The sequence below is a fragment of the Acanthopagrus latus genome, chromosome 21, assembly GCF_904848185.1.
Source record: "Acanthopagrus latus isolate v.2019 chromosome 21, fAcaLat1.1, whole genome shotgun sequence".
Lineage (NCBI taxonomy): Eukaryota > Metazoa > Chordata > Actinopteri > Spariformes > Sparidae > Acanthopagrus > Acanthopagrus latus.
Genome location: NC_051059.1, coordinates 7,484,515 through 7,505,215, shown reverse-complemented (window position 1 = coordinate 7,505,215; position 20,701 = coordinate 7,484,515). Strand labels below are relative to the sequence as shown.

General features: G+C 39.8%; 2 protein-coding genes across 20 annotated transcripts in view; one reads left to right on the top strand and one right to left on the bottom strand.

Annotated features, from left to right (window-relative positions):
* LOC119011064 (SH3-containing GRB2-like protein 3-interacting protein 1) overlaps positions 1–20,701 on the top strand; it is a 69,396-nt gene that overhangs the window by 25,386 nt on the left and 23,309 nt on the right. The window contains exon 5 of one of the 12 annotated variants that reach the window (XM_037083869.1): positions 9,729–10,100. The exons of the other annotated variants lie outside the window; for them this stretch is intronic. Within the exon in view, the coding sequence (XP_036939764.1) occupies positions 10,091–10,100 (10 nt within the window). The 5' untranslated portion in view covers positions 9,729–10,090. The remainder of the gene's footprint in view (positions 1–9,728; positions 10,101–20,701) is intronic. 12 annotated transcript variants of the gene reach the window in all.
* On the bottom strand, positions 13,732–18,469 carry LOC119011063. Of its 8 annotated transcripts, none has more exons than XM_037083856.1 (7): positions 18,013–18,469; positions 17,883–17,934; positions 17,406–17,461; positions 17,172–17,234; positions 16,929–16,991; positions 16,697–16,779; positions 13,732–16,409 (listed from the first exon to the last, which is right to left on the bottom strand). In XM_037083856.1, the coding sequence occupies exon 7, from the start codon at positions 16,296–16,298 to the stop codon at positions 14,187–14,189; it is 2,112 nt and encodes a 703-aa protein (XP_036939751.1). In that variant the 5' UTR covers positions 16,299–16,409; positions 16,697–16,779; positions 16,929–16,991; positions 17,172–17,234; positions 17,406–17,461; positions 17,883–17,934; positions 18,013–18,469; the 3' UTR covers positions 13,732–14,186. The 8 variants fall into 8 exon arrangements, with proteins under 8 accessions (XP_036939751.1, XP_036939748.1, XP_036939749.1 ...); XM_037083853.1 differs by having other exon boundaries at positions 16,697–16,759; XM_037083854.1 differs by having other exon boundaries at positions 16,697–16,759; positions 17,883–18,469.

Sequence of the window (20,701 nt, the reverse complement as noted above, 5' to 3'; positions counted from 1 at the left end):
TCAAAATGCCACACGTGGCGATCTGTCTCTATTCATATGAAGATTTCTATTAAATGTTCACCAGATGCCTTTAATTGGCTTCAATTCCCATCAGATTCCTGCCTGCAGCTCTATCTATCCGTTACTGCCGCCATAGAAACATACAAGCACGGGACTCGCATCATTAGAGAGCTGAGACTTTGCTCAGAGACTCTTCATAAATCTGAGCATTTCCTGTTTTACTGCATTTCGTATCATTGCACATGAAATCTCTTTGTGTTTTGAACTGCGGGTTGGAAACAAACAAGCAGTACGAGGATGACCTGTCGTCTGTTTTTTTCTGAGAGTTGAATTCACAATGAAAACATCCTTCATTCATTGGCACACTTCGCGGTCGCCTCAGCGCTACAGCCGTGTATCTGTTGTTACCATTTTATATTTTTTGTGAATGTCCCTTTAAAGGATTACATCATCCTCTGTGCTCCTTTTTCTTCCCTCGCCACATTTCTCAGTGTTCAGCCTTTTCTGCCCAGAGACAAGTGGTTAATTCACCGGTGTATAACACTGCCACCTCCTGATCCACAATACCATCGCCGTCTGTGAAGCCGACACACCTTTCAGTGGCGTGTTCAGTCTGTCATGATACTTGATGACATCCGTCATGTCCCTGTGATCAGATCATGGCGCTGACACAAACTGCATCGCTGTAATGACTGTAGTTTTCAATATCACATGTCCCTCAGCCCAAATTTTCATTAGTGGTAAGAAAACAGATGCAAGTGCTTAGCATTAATCCACCCTGAGCTGACTGGATGCTGTGTGTGTGTGTGTGTGTGTGTGTGTGTGTGTGTGTGTGTGTGTGTGTGTGCAGCTGTTGTGTTGATTGTGCTGTTGTGCCACCTAGTGGCAGAAAAGCAAGAACTAGGATCATAGTGTCGCCTGCGGTCATATCTGTGACTCTGTTATCCATGAAAACTGCAACGTTGTCTGCGGAAATGTTCACTTCTTTGCCTCAGTGCACCATAAAACGGTAGAGAAGTGTTTTTTTATGAAAATCACAGGAGCATTGTTGGTGTCTGTGTAGGTCTTTGTTCCTCGGACCGGCTCAGCTGACATCCACGAGTCTGTGGCTTTAAGAGACGCTCATGACAACACAGCACAGCTTCCATGGACACTTAATGTCTCTTTGTTATCTAGTCCATAAAAAAACAGGTGCTGGAGGGGAAGATTTCTCAGCACAGAGAGTTTTTGTTTGGCAAAACTCATCACTTGCATAAGGAATACGACATTTATCTGTGATCTTTTTCCTCACTTCCCTTGTATTTCTGTGCATTAGTGTAGAGGTTGTTACGTGTTACGGAAACATACTGTTAAATGTTGCATCAGCCCTTGGTCAGTGCTTGATATTCTCTAAATCAAGTTCAAGAAATTAGACATCAGTGAACGGCAGACTAATGTGTTTATATAGACTTTTCTTGTATAAAGGGGAGAATGAAGCAAAAGAGAGACACATGGGAGAAGGTAGACTTGGACTTTCTGCATAATATTAATTGTTTGAGATCAGTTTTGGTTTTGAAGAATAGCTCTAATGAATCTATGATGTCTTGTTTTTCATAGCCATCTTCATAAACACTTGGTAAAAGCAGAGCAGGCTGAGAGGCAGCTGTGCACTTGTCCACCTAGGACGCCTACAAAGCAAAAACTCTTCAGCATGTTGTGAACCAGTATTGACGTTCCCTCAGTGAAGCTTACCAGTAGAAAAAAAATGTGAATTCATAATTATAGTCACAGTTGACATATTTGGTCCCTTTATATTCATTTGTAATAATACTTTACATTCAGGTCCTTGTAAGAAGTAAATTAAGTTTAAGTTAGTTAGTAAAACCTTTATAAGTCTTTATAAGATGCCTTTTAACATCTAATATGTTAATAAGACTATTTATGTGTGAATAATAGTATCATAAACCTGGATGACAAGAGAAATGGTGCCAGACTGGATCCCCAGTCAGCCTTCACTTTCCCAGTGCCCTTAGCAAAAAGTAGTATACTAAGTTCATTTTATTAAGTATGCTTGAGTATAAGTATAGCAAGTATACTATGGACCATGTACTTGTAGCGTACTAGAAAGTATACTAATTTAATACTTCTTCGGACTAAATTGGAACATTTTAAGTTCATAAAAGTATACTTTAAGTATACTTTATGAGGGCAATTTAAGTTTACAGAAGTACACTTTCAAGTATACAACAAGTACATTCATCTATATACTACTAGTGTACTAAGTATATGTTTCTGGTCCACATTTTAGTTTATTAACATGTACGTTTATAACAGGGGTAATACCTCAATGCAAATGTGTGGAGTGAAAAACATTTTTGCTCTGTTAACTTAAATGTAAGCACAAGTCAGTGACTTGACCTTAATCTGCACTTATATCAAGGTATACTTGATATTTTTAATTTAGCAAGTTCTGGCCAGAGATTTGCCAAATATTACCACACACACCGACAACTTAACAGACAGGAAGTCTCTCCTGGAAAACACCCCCTCACCCACGGTGCCAACACTTTTATTATCTTTGTGAACTCGACACAATTTAACCACAGAACAAGGGTGTGAATTAACCCGCAACCGTCTTACACATCATCTTATACTAAGTATAGTAAATATAGTTTATAAAAAGTACACTTTAAGTTTACTGCCTCAGTTTTAGTATAAAATAAGTATACTTAAATATTTTTTTTTCTATAAATATTTTTTGGTATTTTTTTAAAGTCTTGTGCTGTCTAACTGCTACTGTAACAAGTGAATTTCCCCAATGTGGGATGAATAGAAAGTCTAAAGATAAAGTTGCAAAAGTGAAAGCGAGGATTAAAGGGACAAATATTACGCAATTAGCTTTTACTTGAATGATATGTTAAAGCAGAAAAGTTGTCTTTTGCCTGTTTGAAGACATTATCAAATCCTTTTCCATTTTTTATAATCTTTTATAAAAGCATTACAAACACATTTATTGATTTTTACTAACCTACCTATTACACCATTGTTATACATTTATTACCTTATTTGTGTTGCCCATTTACTGTCACGTCATATTCTCTTTACACTGTGCAACAATTCAGAAAATCTTCTGTTACCTGACGAATATTTCTATTATATGTTGAAGGATAGAACCGAAACACTGTGAAACCAAATGTGGTGAAAAGGGACACGATTTTTTCTTTAGATTTGATGTGATTTTTTGCCCATATCACTCCGTTCAACATGACCAAGTTACCTCCACAGTTTATTCACAAAGCAGCTGCTAATATCACTGGATCCTCACTGAAGCTCGCTCTCAACAACGTATCAGACTTCCCTCAGCCGATCCTCCTGCTGGGAGGTGCAGGGAGAGTTCAGGAAGGCTCGGGCTGTCTCAGCAGTAGCAGAAAAATACTTTGCTGACAATTCCGTGGTTGTGAATCTGGCTCACGCTTGCAATGGGAGCAAAGCAGATAAAAATCTTATTTACTGCCCCGAAACTGTCACATTATTCCCAATGGCAAAAAATCAACAGTTTAATAGTTCACTGTGAAGATTTTATTTTGTCTCACGTCAAGTAATGTAGCGAGGTCACAGTTATGTGCTAAAAAAAAAAGTTGTGTAATTTACCTGAACTTGATTCTGTTTGTGGAGCGCATACTCAGGGGTTTTGTGCTCCGGTTCCTTCCAGAAAACATTAGTTTGCTGTCGTTCTTCTTTCCCTTTCCTTCCTCCTTCTACTGACTGACAACATGAAACCATATAGAAAGTAACTTTCCCTCCTGAGCTCAAACTCTTTCCCTTTCTATCAAATTGTAAAACACATAGCCTGCAGGACTTTTGAATTATACTTAAAAGGTATTTTGAAACCTGGTCCAGTAGATTGCCTCAGCCGGCAGCTGCAAAACAAGCTGCAGTGGCTGGCAAAGTAATCCCCGGAGCCAACTTCGATAAAGCGTGTCTGCTAAAAGTGCTTGTTTTGTCACAGACAGACTGAGATTGTTATTCTAAGTGTCTGACAATATTGCTAAGGATCCCTGTAGAGTTACAGACCTTTGGTTTGGAGTAAAATCTTTTAATCATTCCATCAGAAACAGCTGTTTTATCGCCTGCTCTCAAAACCACCAGACTCTGTTGGCAAAAAGAGTCGTTTTACTCTCGCAGGACTCGGAGTTGCTGGTCTGCTGCCGCTGCCTCAATGAGTTATTCCGTTCGTGCGACAAGTTTAGATTAGTTTAGTTTGGATTTGAACTAACCCTTTAAGGTTGGAGTTTGGGATTTCGTGGGCAGTCTACTGGACCAATTCCCAAACTTTTTGTCCCCATTAGTCATTCAGATACAAAAATATGTAAAACCAGGGCCTCAGGTTTAAAAATGCTGGAATTTCCCATCACCATGTGCCTCAAGGTTAATAACTTAATGCCCCACACAATCAGACTTGCCATGCTAAACAATAAGAAATCTCACTAGAGCAATATTTACTTTAACTTGCCTGAGCAACCTGATGAATTTGAATGTGTCACACAAGCAGCCTGTTAATGTAATTGTCAGACTATGATCTGTTATACATTTCTTTAAATTTGATTTGATATAGGTAAATACAAATAAACACATTAATATAGGATAGCATTATAGAACAATCTTTGCAAAAAAGACAAAAGACAGTGGGTAATGTCCCCATATTTTTTTTTTTTAAAAAAAAGCTTAAATTCAAATAGGGTCTTGATTGAGATTTAAAAACAAATATTTCACCTAACAAAATGATTGTATTTAATATCTGAGGACAATTTTCATCCCAAATTCCCCAAATGATCTGGTATACTGCTGGAGTTGAAGAGGCCAGATGAGTATCAGATCACACACTAAAGTAATGGCGTACATGACAATATCCTACTGGATAAACCAAGGGGAGCTCGGAGTCAGATATCATCAATAGTCGCTTCTTGTCTTTGTGCGGTACAAGTAGAGAGAGCTGGTGAGTAACAAACGGTCATCGGTCGAGGCTGACCAGTCCCCTGGTGGAACAGCCTCGAGCACGAGACTGACAGAGCAGATCCAAGGTTACATCAGCTCACCATGACCGAGAGCACCGACATGACCCACAGTGGTGCTGTCACTCTGTCAGCCCCCGACGAGTCATGTTGTTTTACACCCACAGGATGTACAGCAAGGACACAAACAGTCTCCGGTGCAAAGATACCACAGAAGCAGACATTCTGTGTTACTGTGAACTGTGACAATGCTGAAGGGAGACACTGTACGTTGCATTTGTGGTTAACTTCTACACTTATGACCAAGTGCAAACAGGCATGTAGAATTTTTTTTCTCTGAATTCGAAGCCATCCTGTAATGTGGACGACTGTGTTCATTGTCTATTCTCACAACTTATAACCATTAGTGACAAGAAAGCTATACTGAGCCCAATCTCTTATACAGTAATGATGATAGGTGAAAAGTAATTTGAAAGAGAAAGCAATGATTTTGAAATCCTTTTTCTGGCACAAATTCAATTTAATTCAATACACTAGACGATATATTTAACGTTCAGATTGATAAGATGTGCTGTTTTTGTTGAATGGTTAAGTTGATGACAACTTTTGAATCATTATCTCAAGTATTTGTAATTACCAAGGGAAGTCTGGTGTGATCATTTTAACCTGCCAAAAGAAAGAAAACTAATTTCAAAAAAATCCTTAGCGTCTCAATGTTTTTGGAATCAGGGTTGTAGTTTACAAAGTGTGTCAGAAAAATAGTCAAATCAGCAGCAAGAAAAAGAAACAAACACACTGAATAAATATCTTCCTAGTATTGATAGAGTTTTGTTGACATTTTAAAGTTGAAATTCATGAATAAATTCACTATACCAGCTGGCAGCCAGCTCACCACTTTATCCTGATGATCACTGAACAGTGTGAAATGTGTTTCTGCGTGAAGCACTCGCCAGAAAATACAGTTTCTGTCTAATTTGAAGTTTAAAATGAAAACGATATTCTAACGACAAATAGAACACATATCACTGCATTCACTAGGGGGCAGCATTGAGCCACATAGAATGTTTTACAATATACATGGTTCCCATAGTGAAAGCGTCATAATATCCATATGTTTTATTGTTGAGGTGAATTCACTGTGTAATCTACATGAATACAACACAGTTTGATTTATATGTGGAGGGGAAGAATTCAGCCTGATCGACCCGAGAGCCTGATTTGTTACCTTGAGTCATCTTCACTGTTTTCATTTACCTCGGTGTATCTGACGTGCAGCACCAAACAGCCACAGTACGTCGTCGCGATCCCTCAGCCCACAGCTCTCCGTCCATGTGTTTCGCTCTGCCCATCTCTCCCTTTGCTAATCCCTTGTCGCCGTGACCTTTGACCCCTGCCTGGATATCATCTTATGTAAGGAGCTGGTTAAGGAAAGCACACGGGAGCAGCCCGTGTGATGAGTTGTGCCAGGTTAGGTAAGCTCATTAAGTTACTCCAGGATGCCTGGGCTAACAACAGCTAGAAATAAACCTCAGTGGCGGGCAGAGTAAGGAGTGAACTTGGTAAAGGTGTCGGCCTTTGTTTACGAGCTTGAAGCTTGTTTAGCTTGGCTGTCTCAAGGGCAGCGAAACATACACTTACTGTATATTAAGCAGGACGAAGTAACCTACAGGGTTGTATGTCTGGGTCAGATTACACCTCACTGACATATGGTAGTCTCTCAACATGTGAGGAAAGAAACAGCAGGAGATTAAACATCTTTGAAGTCCGGTTTTGCTTCAGTTTTTTGTTTTTTTTAAACTATGTTTGCTGTTTAAAATTACATGACCTCCACAGCAGAAAAACCTCACAACTCCCAACACACACACGCGCACGCACACACACACACACACACACACTGCACAACTCTACCTCTAACTGCCTTCCCCCATCTGTCCTTCCCCCTGCCAGGGAGTGTGAGTCACTCTGCTCCAAAAGTCCAGCCATTAAAGCAGCTGAATAATCTCACCATTGCCTTCATTAGAGCATCTCACTTAATCTACCAAAGTGTAGCACTCGCATTATTAAGTCTTTGGAATATTTTTGTCCTCTCTGCCACCCTCTCTTTCTTCCAGGCTGAAATGTGAGGCCCCTCCTCCTCCTCCCAGTGAGCGAGTGTTATGATTATAGCTGACAGTGTGTACTCTGCGGTGGTAGACGCACTGCTGTCCTCCAGTGTGACACATCCTTAACAAAAGAAACAGACGTGCAGCTCGCAGTTGTGCGCAGTCGATATATTCGTCTTTTGTTTCCAGAGTGCGAGAGCAAGGAGTTTTGTCCGGCTGCTTCTTAAAAAACTGAAAACATCCTACATGTCTTCAGTTTTTCAGAACAAAATGCCCTTCTAAAATTGGACAAATGATCTTCTCTTGGCATCCTCTTGCTCTTAGGTCTAACTGTAACTTGTGACGATGCAAACGGCATTATTCTGATCCGTCAGCTGAAGCGCAAGTGTCTCTCTGGCTCTGCTTCCGACTTCTTTTCCTCACATTTATCCAATACAAGCCCTGGGAGTTCCACTGGGAATTCTTGCTCATCTTCCACGTCCTGCAGGCTACCCCAAGGCTCGACTGCTGGTCCAATTCTCTTCGCCATGATTTCTACCCATTTGGCCTGAAACAAAAGTGCCTCTTTGCATAACTATGCTGTCAAAATTGCATTTCATTTCTATTTAAAGCCTCTAAAAACAGGTATTTCTCTATAACATCAAATATTAATGCCCAATTAATCAACAATATGTACCCTTTTGTGAGAGTTTAACACTCAAAACCTGCTTTTTCGGGATGTTGTGGATGTAGTTTGAGTACATTTGATCGACAGTGGGCTGACATCATAAGCCACAACCCCATGAAGGTTCATTCAGATGTCACGAAAGCAAATAATTAGATCCCTTTTTCCACTTTTTACCCCAAACCCTCGATTGCCACTGAGATCAGACAAGGGGCAGCAGTGGAAATCTCCCTCTGTGAAATGGGACAACCCTTCAAGACCCTCTTTCACCATCAGTACTCATCAATTGCATCCAAATAAACAAACGCAATAGGTCGCGTCCAAAATTGTGTCTTCAGCCATGGTGATTTTGGCTGTTCATGAAGGAAATAATCAGTTACGGAAAAAAAGCTGATTGAGAAAATGTATTTATTTTAGGTGATTATGAAGTCCAATTTTGCAAATAGCTGATGAGAATTCAGTAAATCCCGTGAGAACATCATATATTGATGGCTCGGGACTTTTTCTTTCAGAACTCAAACTTAATAAAACTTAATCATTTAAAATCCAGCATTGTTTTCATCTGTGTTTACTAGCTAGCAGTCTTCTCTTTCTCTGCCTTCCGAGGCGCTTAGCTGCCCGTGTTGCCGCACTACAGCCACCTGTCGACAAGCGAGTAGAAAACCTGTGCGTCCTGTAGTTTACATGCAATTCCATTTTGCCATCTTGTTATTTTGAAAGTGTAAACATCTCATTCATCTAGAGCGCATGTTGGATGCTGTAGTATTGCATCATAAAAACACTTAATTAACATACTTATTAATCGGTTGGACACCTAATCTACCTGATGGGCCACAGACTAAAGAAAAAAGTAGTTTTTCACCCAAACATAGCGTTGACATCAGGTGAATTCATGGACATCAGCAAAGCAATATGGTACATTATATAAACCCATGGAGACAAAAACCTTCACAGGGCACCATTAAATCCTACACACTTTGTCCTCCTTAGGTTGAACCGTACACAAATAAATTCAAATTTCATATGTATTAAACCTGACTGCATATCTCCACGTAGCCTTACAACCTGGAGTAAGTCACCCACACCCAAACAAGTCAATGACTAGATATTCTGGCATCAGACTGGCCTCTCTGTTCAGCCTCCACAGCGGCCCTGAACGCCACATTACCGTGACCCCATTATTTCTTCCCTTCCCTGGTCCCCGTTTAGTTGTAGAATATTTATATAAAAAGCAGTGCATGATCTCATTCTAGCCTACACTGTACGGGATATATGACTGAACTCCTCTCCCCAAGACACCTGAGGCCCTTTTATCAGGGCTTTTTATCTGTCGCTCGTTCAAATTCATACCAAATCATTTAATCCTCTTTCCTCTCCTGCTGTATTATTTTTATAGTCTATTCAAGATTTCAACAAAGGTTTTTTTTTTTTCTTTCTTTTCGAATTGGCTTTTAACTGTGTCTGACCTCTTATTTTTATCCTTTGAATGACATCTTTTTCTCTCTCTTTGGATTCATGTGTTTTATGTTTTCCCCTCACTGTCCTGTTAAGCTCAAGCGTCTTAAAAGTATTAATAGTAACTGAATCACATTTGGAATCATACAAAACAGACAAAAATAAATGGAATTCTTTTGCAGCGCTTAAATGATTTACGTTTTTTTTTGTTAAATATCTTGTTATATTATGTGAGACCTTGTATAATATGTATGCAGTTGGCTGTAGTGTCTCTGCTCAAGGCGAGCCGAGAGGTGCTAAGGCATCAGGGGACAGAAGCCATGTGACCATGGTTGCAGGGATTGGTTTAGTGCAGATGTGACATCAGCGAGCCTCCCACTCCCTCCCTCCTCCCCTCTCTCTCCCAGCCTTTCTCTGCCTCTCTCCACCTCTTTCTCTCTCTCTCTCTCTCTCTGTACCGCTCTGCTTCTTTTTTTTTTTTTTTTTTTTTTCCTCCTCTCCTCTGCCTTTCCTCAGCATCCCCCCCTCTCAGAGATGGCGTGTGTCGGTGCTGCTCAGGCATCCGGGGCCTAACGTGCACACGGAGAGGACCCCCATCCCCCGATTTGCTGCGTATTCCTCGGGTGTCTCCTCTCGCTGTGTCCTCCACCACCGCCGCTGCTGCTGCTGTTGCCTCTCAGCTCTCCCCCCCCGCCCCACCTCCCTGTGCGGGTGTCTGGGAGTTGGGCCCTTGGGGGTGGAGGGAATCAACATCGTGCTTCGCTGGGGAGCCGTGCAGAATTAGCTATGCCCTGCCCAGGCATCCTTTGACCGGCTGGATTTCTCCATTTCTGTCCACCTGCGCGCCAGAGGACGACATAGGATGAAAATCTGCAATCATGATGCAAGGTGAATTATCTGTGCACTCATTCTCCTCCTTTTTTTCCTATGCTTCCCCCCCCCCCGCGTCCTCCTCCTGCCCTCTTGTGTCCTGCTGGGCCATTATAGCTAGTGAATCCAGTGATGTGATCTGCTGAAGCGTGAGGACCCTTTGAGCTGAACTGAGCTTTATGCATGACCAGTGTGACAGCGTAGCCATGTCTGTGTGTGTGTGTGTGTGTGTGTGACGTTATTTGTCACAGATTGAGATGTATGCGAAAGGGAAGGTGTGTGAGGTGTGGATTTGTAAAGGGAGGACCGGCGTACACAGGAGTGTAGTTCCGCCCATGTGTGGACGCATGTGCCATTGGTTCCACACATGTGCAGATTACAGGTCTGTCTTTAGTCGTACGCTCAGTCCTTGTCATAGGAAGGTGTATCTGAGGCGAGATCTGAGCCGCTACACTCATTCATACCCCTGCCGCTGTCACTGCCAGTGCGTAATGCAATATCATGACAATAGGACAAGTGATGCTAAAGTGAATTAAAGTTAACAGTGGTGGAATGAGGTGGAGTAAGGAAACTACAACATGGACCTGAACCCTGCATGACAGATGCTGGGCCTTTACCATCCATTAATGACAACATGGTAATGGAAGGTGGCTATTATTAGCAAAAGGCCTGCAGTCAGCCTGTACTCAGTTCATGAGCTACACAACAACACAGATGTCACATGCTCATCATAGCTTTTGTTAGCTATACGTGCATGGCTGATTACACAGTATAGGTTGTCAGGTGCAGTAAGGGGCAGTCAGTGCATCTTATTTAGCCTCAAACATAGCTGCAGTGTTTCTCTTACAACCTTCTTGTCGATGCAGAACAAAATACTTAACTCAGACATGGGGATTATAATCTTAAACTGCTCCGACGGTCTCTCAGTCAGAAAAGAGTCTTGATAAAGGTCCAGATGACCTCATTTCGAACTGTATGTTTAAACTGGTGTGTTACTATGGCTTGACATTGACTCTAAGGTCCATACTGGCACTTAAACTACACATCAGGTGCACGATTTCCAAAAAAATGTATATAATAATCAGCTGTTTATCGTCTCAGCGAAAATAGTGCAGATAGAGATGATGCTGTGAAGTTAAATTGCTACACACACTGATGCGTAGTTGTTGGTTAAACACCTGTAAAAGTTGGTGCACGATCAAGAAACCAATAAAGACAGCAGAGGCAGAAGAAGAAGAATGGCACACAATGCATGATGTGAAAGGGTTCTGAAAGGACAGTCGTGAGTTGCAAATCGTCCATCTTCTGTCACTACATCTCAGCCTTCAGTACACTCAGGTGTGCATCAACTTGAGGTTAGGAATCTTTTATCTTGTCGGTGTTGGCTGCGAGAAGCAGGTAATTATTAGTTATCAGTATCTGTAAAAAAAAAAAAAAGAAATAGAAAACAAAATCCATATTGTGCATCCCTAACAATTAGATGTAAAACTAGAAAGCATAGAAAAGGTCTGAACAAACTTCTGTTTGGCAAGTCTTGCCACTCAGCAGCCATCTTGGCAACACCCCCCGGACAGTTATTTCAGGCTAATAAGACCATGCCGCTATCTAAATGAATGAGGAAAGTGCCAGAACTTTACTTTAAAATGGTCAGCTGGACATAAAAACTGCATGAATAGAATCACCGGTCAAATCTGATCAAAAATAAAATTTAAAACGTTCCAAAGGTTTGGTGACATTGCTCAAAAATAAGGTCTGAAACGCCCTTTTTGTCCAGGTTTTACTTCCAGTGCGCATGCCCACAGTTTCACGACACCGACTTGTTTATGTTTATGTTGTTTATGTCTAATCTGTGAATAAGATCACCTTTCTCGGTAATCCTGTGCATTTGCCTTTAGGAGGAGTGGGCGTGGTATGTGTCACACAGCCGCCATCTCTGGTGTTACCGACTTCCCTATTCAAAGTGCCTTCAGTGATCTCTCTTTCTTATAATGCCTCTGGTATATATCAGAAGGTGGTTTAGTGTACAGGTGCTTACAGAGCGCTTACACAATGTTAAAGTTTATATTTTAATAGAGTGAAGGTCTGAACAACAATCCAGACAATGAAATACTATACTTATGGGTAACACACGGCTACTCATGTATATTGGTGTACTTTCAAACAAGGAGTTGAAGCGAGAGACTGGAGTGTATCAGCACAGATCAAAGCTGCCCTGGACATTAATGAAAAACAGTTGGTGGAGACTTTGGTTTTGTCCTTTGTATCCTCTCTGTTTCAAACCACCTCTGTATCTCTGGTAACTAAGGCTACAGTGTTGTCAAGCAGCCAGTGTTACTGTGGCTGAGGCTGGTGTGTAAAGAAAGACGAGAGTAGATTTTACACTCGCGCTTATTCACACTAACAACTGACAACCAGTATGAATAGCTAACACTTTAACTGTAAGTCTTCTCATCTGGATACTCATTGGGAGCTCCATCATCTGAGAGTCAGCTGCTGGAAAGAGCAGCCTGAGTAAGCCGTGTTTCCTTATTTCCTTTTTCCTTATTTTTTTTTTTTCAGACAACCAGACTAAGAGGACTAGTAGTCAAAACATTGAACTTCAAGGTTCATTCTTGACCTCAGACAGTCATGTTGTCAGGTGTCCTTCGTGTAGTGTGCTCAGTGGTCCATCCACCGCATCAGCCAATAATGAAGGCCACCGGATGCAGCTGAAAGAGATCTAGCACGTGAAATTGATTACACTTCTGGGGCAAAACTATTACAGGTATGTCCAATGCTATAGAGAAACCACAAGTGGTTTGGAGTCAGTGTGCAGGTGCAAGTTTTGTTTTACCTGCACCAAGGAGGTTATGTTTTCCTCTGTGTGCATTTGTTTGTTGGTTGGTTGGTTTGTCAGCTGCGTTACACAAAAACTTTTGGTTCTGATCCTGATAAAAGGGCAGATACAGCTTTTTTTAAAAAACATTTTTGTTAATTTGTTGATTTGGGATTAATGCCTAGATCTTGAAATAACCCATATGGAAAAGATATAGATACATTTTGCTAAGTTTTTATGTGTTTTGTCTGAAACTTGTAAGTAATATATATGACAGTCAAACCAAGAACAAGATCCTTAGTAAATTTGTGTAAAATCAAACTTATATAATTTGGGAACCTATAAGTACTATATATGACAGTAAATCCACAAACAATATCCTTAGTAGATATGTGTAATATCAAACTTATATGAGTTGGGCAATCATTAGTGAAACTGAAATCTTGCAAGTGTTGTATTAAAACTTTACAAGATATATGTAAGATGCCACATACATGAAACATACAAATAAAAAAAATAACAAATTCTAATAAAATTACAATGAAAATTACATTAGATGACCAAATGAGTTTTGGGTATTTTTTTTTTTTTTTTTAACATTTTATAACACTTCCGAAACCCAGGTTTTTAGTTCACTTTCTTCTCTCTCAAATTATTATTTTTTCTAAAATGATCACATGGGGAATATTTGTTGTTATTTTTAATTTTATAATAATGATATATAACAAAATAGGCAAAACTCATTTTTCAAGTTCTGTATGCAGCAAATATTCAACATTGTGTATTCAATATCAAGCAAAATAAAAATGAGATTAAAAAAGACCCACTCCCTCCTTTCTTGCTGTAGAAAGATTTTAATTTTTCACAAAATTAGCATATGACATTACACAAGTTGCATATTCACTTAAAATTCAGAAAAGTGGCAATTGATTTTTTTTTTTTTTTTTTTTTACATGACCCAACTGACCCAAGTTGATTAAGATGCAACTTTAAGTTGTTTTGCTCTTGTGTCCTTTTGGATGTTAATTGAAATACATACAAGTTGATGACATGCATTGCAAAGGTATCAAAGAAGAACAAATGTATTTGTCATCCTGATATGTGCCATTTCATCATAGTTACATTGGTAATAGATTTGTGTTTCTCACCTTAAAGTTAAAGAACTTACAGTTCAGTCACAGTACAACACAGCACATTCAATTACAATAACAGTAATAGCAATTAGTTACTTTCCAGCTCAGCGACCTTAAATTAATAGGTGACCATCTTCACATTTAGTTCACAATCATTCATTTACAGTAATATGTCTTCAGCAGCCGACATACAATCGAGCTGGACTGTGGACACTGAATATACATACATGGTCCAACTACCTGAGTAGTGTTTATGGCTTTGTGAAAGCCTGTGGGAAAGTGCACCGTTGACATATAGCTCAGTGGAGTTTTGATAAGAGAACCTCTGGCTAACTTCTGCACTGTGCATTTACCATAGTTCCCTATGGCGTATAAACACTGATCACCCATGTCAACAAAGTGGGAGACTCTAAAAATACTCCCATCCTTCAAAAGTACAATAGAGTTGTTTCTTTGTTTTGTTTTGCTGTAGGTATGTCCATGTACAACTTCTCCATTTACAGCAATTCTCTTGTAGTAATTCACCACATAGTTTGTGGGAACCTGTTTCACTGTGTGGAGAGCAGCTTGATCACCAACAGATATTAATCTTACATTTGGTGGACCAAGGGCAGTCACCTCAGCAAACTTTGCAAACTTCTTGACATGATGCTTTTCGGTTCTCATTTCATTACAGAAATCTTTAACTTCTGCTGGTGCATTTGTTAGGAACTGTTTTGCTAAACGGGGAAAAGCCCGGGACAACATTACTCGTTTGCATATTTGTTGTGGTACAGCTTGACTACTTTTTACTTGTTTCAGGAGGTATCCATTGAAAGCTTCAAACATAAAGGCTGAGTGGGCCCACAATGGACCCCAATGCACAACACTCTGGCTTAAATGCAGAAGTGAATGAACATTGAATGTCATGTGCCCTTCCCCATACAGCGCTTGCACACCTCCAACAAAGTATACTAATGCATCATGGGCGTGATTTATCTGCTCTGTACTTAATTCACATCCCAACAGAATGCTTACGCCCTCTATCAGTAACGCCCAATGAGAGTGATACTTCTGTGGAAGTATGCCTTTCAGAACTGGCAAGCTATAATACAGAAGCCAGTGTTGCCACTCATGGGCTTTCCAGAACTTGCGTTCAGTGAGAGATCTTGGAACTCGAGCAACAATACCTGGTGGCTTTATAGACAAGAGGTGTCTGTCCATGATTGCTGTTTGTGTGCCAATGTACCATGGCTCAGAATAGCTCTTAGAATCGATCCATAAAGTCGCCATTTGTCTACACACGCCAAGCAACACACAGTGCATATAGTCAGGGACCATCCCATTGATTAGATCAAACTTTGCTAAATCTACAATGGCAGATGGGCCCTTTATGCCCAATATAGTCTTCCCTTCTTTTTCAGCAATTTGTCCTATTTCTACTGTGGTTTTGTGATTTCTGTCACTTGGTTTTTCATCTGAACATGTGTAAACCCTTGAGTTTCCTTGTCCTTTCCTCGTTTGCACCCCAGGGTGAAGGCAGACTCCACAGCCATATTCACCATTAAATTGCTTAAAATTCTGTAGTAAAGGCCTTGCTACTGCATCACACACACAGCACAATGGATGCACCTTCACGTGTCTCCATGACTGATCAATAGGATGATGCCACTTAAAACCAGTTTGTGAAAGATTGGCACATTCCTCCACAAATGGTTTGAAGAAACAGGTCATGTCTGGCTTTTTGGAACCGAACCACAAAGCACATAAAAGTACATGCTTATCTCTACTCTCAGGGGGTATCTCATTAACACAGCACAGTATTGGCCAAATACTAAATTTAGAGGACTGAAAGACTGGTACACCATCACAATTAAATGTAAGGGACAGGAAATCCTCTTCACTGTTTGACTGCAAGGCCTGATATAAGGTGCCATCACATATATCATTTACTACTTGTCTACTACTGTCATCAGCAGGAAAACAGAGATCATGCATACCCTGATTCTCAAGAATATCTTTCAGTTGGTCCTTTAATGGAATACTGATAAAGAAATGTCCTTCCTGTAAACTGGCTTTTACTGTTATGGATGAGGAACATGACACGCATGTAAGTGTTTCTTCTTGTGACTGTGAAGTGCCAAGGTACTTAGTACATATGCTGCAGTAATGATGTTGTTCAAATTGATCTACAATACCAGCTAATGGTTTCTCCAAAAAATACTTGCTTGCTGGAACTGCACTTGTCCCAGCAGAATGTAACTTTAAAAGTTTCAGCAGGTCTTCCATCAATACACCTGTAGTGTTGTGTCTCAATGCAAAGGAGAGAATCGAGATGCAACTTTGCTCTTCCGTTAGTCCATGGGTGTGGACATCATCTATTGCTTGGGGTACATTGTCCTAAAATTACAGAAAAAGAAGCGTTGTATTAAAACTTATCAGGTTCTGTGTTTTTATTTTTCCACTACATAACCTTGTTTTGGTGTACAGCACAGCACAATTAAATGGAATTCACAACACACAAAGAATCAAAACAGAGGAAGGACAGAAAGTGTCTGTACACTTACATGAACTGCGGAAATGAATGTGTGAATGTTGTCATTGCACTGGTTGTCTTGTGATAATTAAATGTCATACCAAATTATGTAATAAACTTTATAAATGTGTGCACCGTAGTTTTGTCTCACCTGTGGCAAGGTGAAAGGTTCTGCTCTCTGCTCTTCTCTTTGGCTGGCATCTTCATCACTTTCCTGAGAAGAACACAAGACCACTATTCACCAAAAACACAAGATAAAGAGGGAGAGAGATGGGGTGGGGGCAGAGACAGAGATAGTAGCTGTAGTTTAGGAGTGTGTGTGTGTGTATGTGTGTGAGAGAGAGAGAGAGAGAAGATTGTAAAATACTGTAGTTTTGTCTCACCTGTGTTAATGTGAACGGTTCTGCTCTATGCTCTTCTCTTTGGCTGGCATCATCATCAACTTCCTAAAAGGAACACAAGTTCATTATTCATAGAAAATATAAGATAAAGAGGGAGAGAGATGGGGTATGGGAGGAGACAGAGATAGTAGTTTAAGAGTAGTAGTTTAAGAGAGTGTGTGTGTGTGTATGAGAGAGAGAGAGGGACAGGAGAGAAGATTGTATAATACTGTAGTTTTGTCTCACCTGTGTTAATGTGAACGGTTCTGCTCTCTGCTCTTTGCTTTGGCTGGCATCTTCATCAATTTCCTAAAAGTAATACAAGTCCATTATTCATCAAAAATATAAGATAAAGAGGGAGAGAGATGGGGTATGGGAGGAGACAGAGATAGTAGTTTAAGAGTAGTAGTTTAAGAGAGTGTGTGTGTGCGAGAGAGGGACAGAGAGAGAAGATTGTATAATACTGTAGTTTTGTCTCACCTGTGTTAATGTGAACGGTTCTGCTCTCTGCTTTGGCTGGCATCTTCATCAATTTCCTAAAAGTAACACAAGTCCATTATTCATTGTTGTTGAAATGTTCATGCCAGTAAAGCCTTTTGAATTGAACTGAATTCACTTCACGAGGTGAATAGAGCTGACTAACAGGAGTTGCTGTAAATGCTGTAACGTTACCTATCGTTTCAACATGATGTTACATCAGCCTTAAGGTCTTTAAACACCAGGTACGTTATGAATAAACAACATGAAAAACACCTGTGCCAGCTGTGCACATTTTGGTGAAGCTAACGTTATCCTTTCAGATTCACAACTGTTGCAGTATGTCCACACATGTCAGGGCTTGAATGATATTGTGTATGGCAGGCTATAAGTAAAATAGTATCTTATAACGTTACATAACTATTGAAATGTATACCTTAAGCTCCTAAACAGAGAGGACAAGAACCGGGCTGCACTTACATGTCGTTGAGCAGTGTGTTTTTCAATGTCACTCAAAGTTTTGTTGATTTTCCTGAGGAAACAGTCGACAGTAACGTTAACTGTTACTATATTAATTACACCAGCATTAAGAAATAAACGTAGCACAAACCTTTTTTTCCATCTTGTCAAAGTACGTCTTGGAACATTTTCTCTCAACCAATCTGTTTCTTCAGTGTTGGGAGTAACGTTGTGTTTTCTTTTCGACATAGCTATTACCGTTACTGTCTTGTAACGCAGCTAACGTTAGTCAACTAGACTGGGGAAGCAACGCTATCTCACGTCAATGTCCTCGGCATCCACGCTGTAACTTAAACATGCTGTAACCAATTTTACCGCTAGCAAGCGACCGGTATCTTTACATTCAGTGGAGGGATTGTGCGATGCCCGGGAAGGGTCACTGTGCGAGATCTCGCGAGATCTCACAAAAGCAAGCAAACTATCGGTAATTTTACATTCAGTGGAGGGATTGTACGGTGCCCGGGAAGGGACACTGTGCGATATCTCGCGAGACCTCACAAACCAACGGTACTTCTTTGAATGAAGACGAACGGCGGTACTTGACGGTGTGGCCAGATTTTGCTTCTACACAACTGGGTGAATTTAGAGGTATGTGAATTAACGTATGTGTTTAAATGTTTTAGCTTAAATTTGACTTATTCATGTAACAGTTGATCTTCTGTCTGGCTAAAGTTAATTCATTTTCAGCGTTCATTTAGCTAGCTAACTTAACAGTCACTTAGCTAACGTTAACCTTAACCGTTAACATTACCCAAAGTGGCGCATTTTAGAAGGTAACATAATGTTAATATAAATTAGCTCTAATAGGATTTATGTTTGCAGGAATAGATAAAGTTACTTTAACTCATGTAGCCTAGTAATTAACGTTAGGCTAACATTACAGGGATTATTGGAGAGCGAAAATGATAATTTCTTAGATCAGTGCAGATCTAATGAGAAACAAATTAGAGCAACTGGTAGGGGGTCTCTCATCTAGATACAGGTGAGTCACATAGTCTGCATGCAAGTTACATTTTCTCACTAGAGCATCGTGAGATGTATATACAGCATAGCCGCCTGTGTTTGCTTATAAACAAGGGTAATGTTAAGGTGGCTGGTGATCCGGACTGAACAGCTGTTAACTAGATTGATTTTTCCAATGGAATTATCAGTTTACAAGACAGAATCATGGGGAATGAATAGATTACAAAGGGTAGGCTTATCGTTTTAAGCACAAAATATATAATATTCTATTTGCTGCAATATAACAGAATATTTGTTTTTGATCCTAAACTTAAAATGTAACTTATCCCTTTACATCAGTAAATAAAATAATTATTTATATTATATATGTGCTATATCTGTTTGCACAGCCTTTGGCCAAAGTAACCATAATCAAGAACATCTTGTAACCAGTGATGTGTTTCCTGCATCTCTCTATTGTCTGTTATAGCAAACACCAGACCCACTTGACCCTCTCTGGTTGGTTGTAGGCTGTAGAGGCTCCTTTCAGATAGGGCTAGGCTATATGAAAGAAGTAAAAATCACAATAATCATCAGGACTTTTCAATATCGATATACTGTACATCACAATATGTGCTCACCTATGTGGAATTAAGATTTATGTCATATTTAACTGCGTGGTAATGTAAAGTGTGGTTTAAAACCAAAAATGCAATTTTCAATTATATTCCTTCAAACATTTCAGATCAAATTAAGGAAGAAATTATGGTTAATATGTGCTTGGTGTTATCAATTTAGATAACAGAATTGTATATAACAATATATATGACATTTGTCTTAAATTTAATTCTGAGTGGCATCAAAAAAACGTAAATCTAACTAGCCTAACCCTGCAGATACCTGAAGTGTTTTTTGTCCAAAAAAGGATGTTTAGGTTATTCATATTTTCTGTCTAAGGACACATGGAGAGGAAGTTTGCCGTGGTGCAGTGGAGTGAAGGGGAGGATTTTGGGAAGCTCAGCGAGATAAAAACTGATGCCATAAGGGGGTATGATGATTCCAAGATGGACCACGATGGAAATCCCATTTCCAACTATTCAGCTGTCATTGAATGGCGCCATGGGAAGAAACAACGAGGAGGGTGGCCTCACTACAGAGGCACCATCATCTTTGTTAGTGGTAAGATAGAGTTACTATGGCTTTAATTGCAGATTGTCCTCTTGAATTTACAGCATTTCAAAAGAATTTGTTAGTTGTTCAAACATGAATAGGGCGAGATTCAGCCTGTTTTAGCTCATGTGTTACCTTTCATTGCCAGTTGACAGAAGACATTCTCGCATTTGTTGTGTTGTATAAATGATAAAATAATTGGGAATGTTATTGGTGGAATGTGTCCACAGCAATAAAACTGTTAAAGTACAAACTTCAAACATTCATAGAAGTCAACCCATGTTTTAAAATGTAATTTGGTTAAACAGAGCTCATACTTTTGTTGTAACAGTTTTGTCACCATTTCATCGTGTATACTGAACTACAAATGCAAGAAAGTTGTTAGTTGGCAGTGAAACCTTGTTTCTGAAACATGCAATCATCTACAAGTTAACTTGACTAAAAGTTAATGCATAAGCACAACTAATACATGCTTGATTCCTTAGTTATACCCATTGTACTCTAGACAAACACAAGTACTGTGTTGTGTTTGCTGAAAGTGTCCTAACATATAAGTATGTCAACTGACAACCATGTCACTTGACTTAGCCTCTGTCAATTTGACATTGAAGGTGACATAATAATACTTTGACAGTTGACACCAGATGGAGCAAACCTTTTTGAATGGT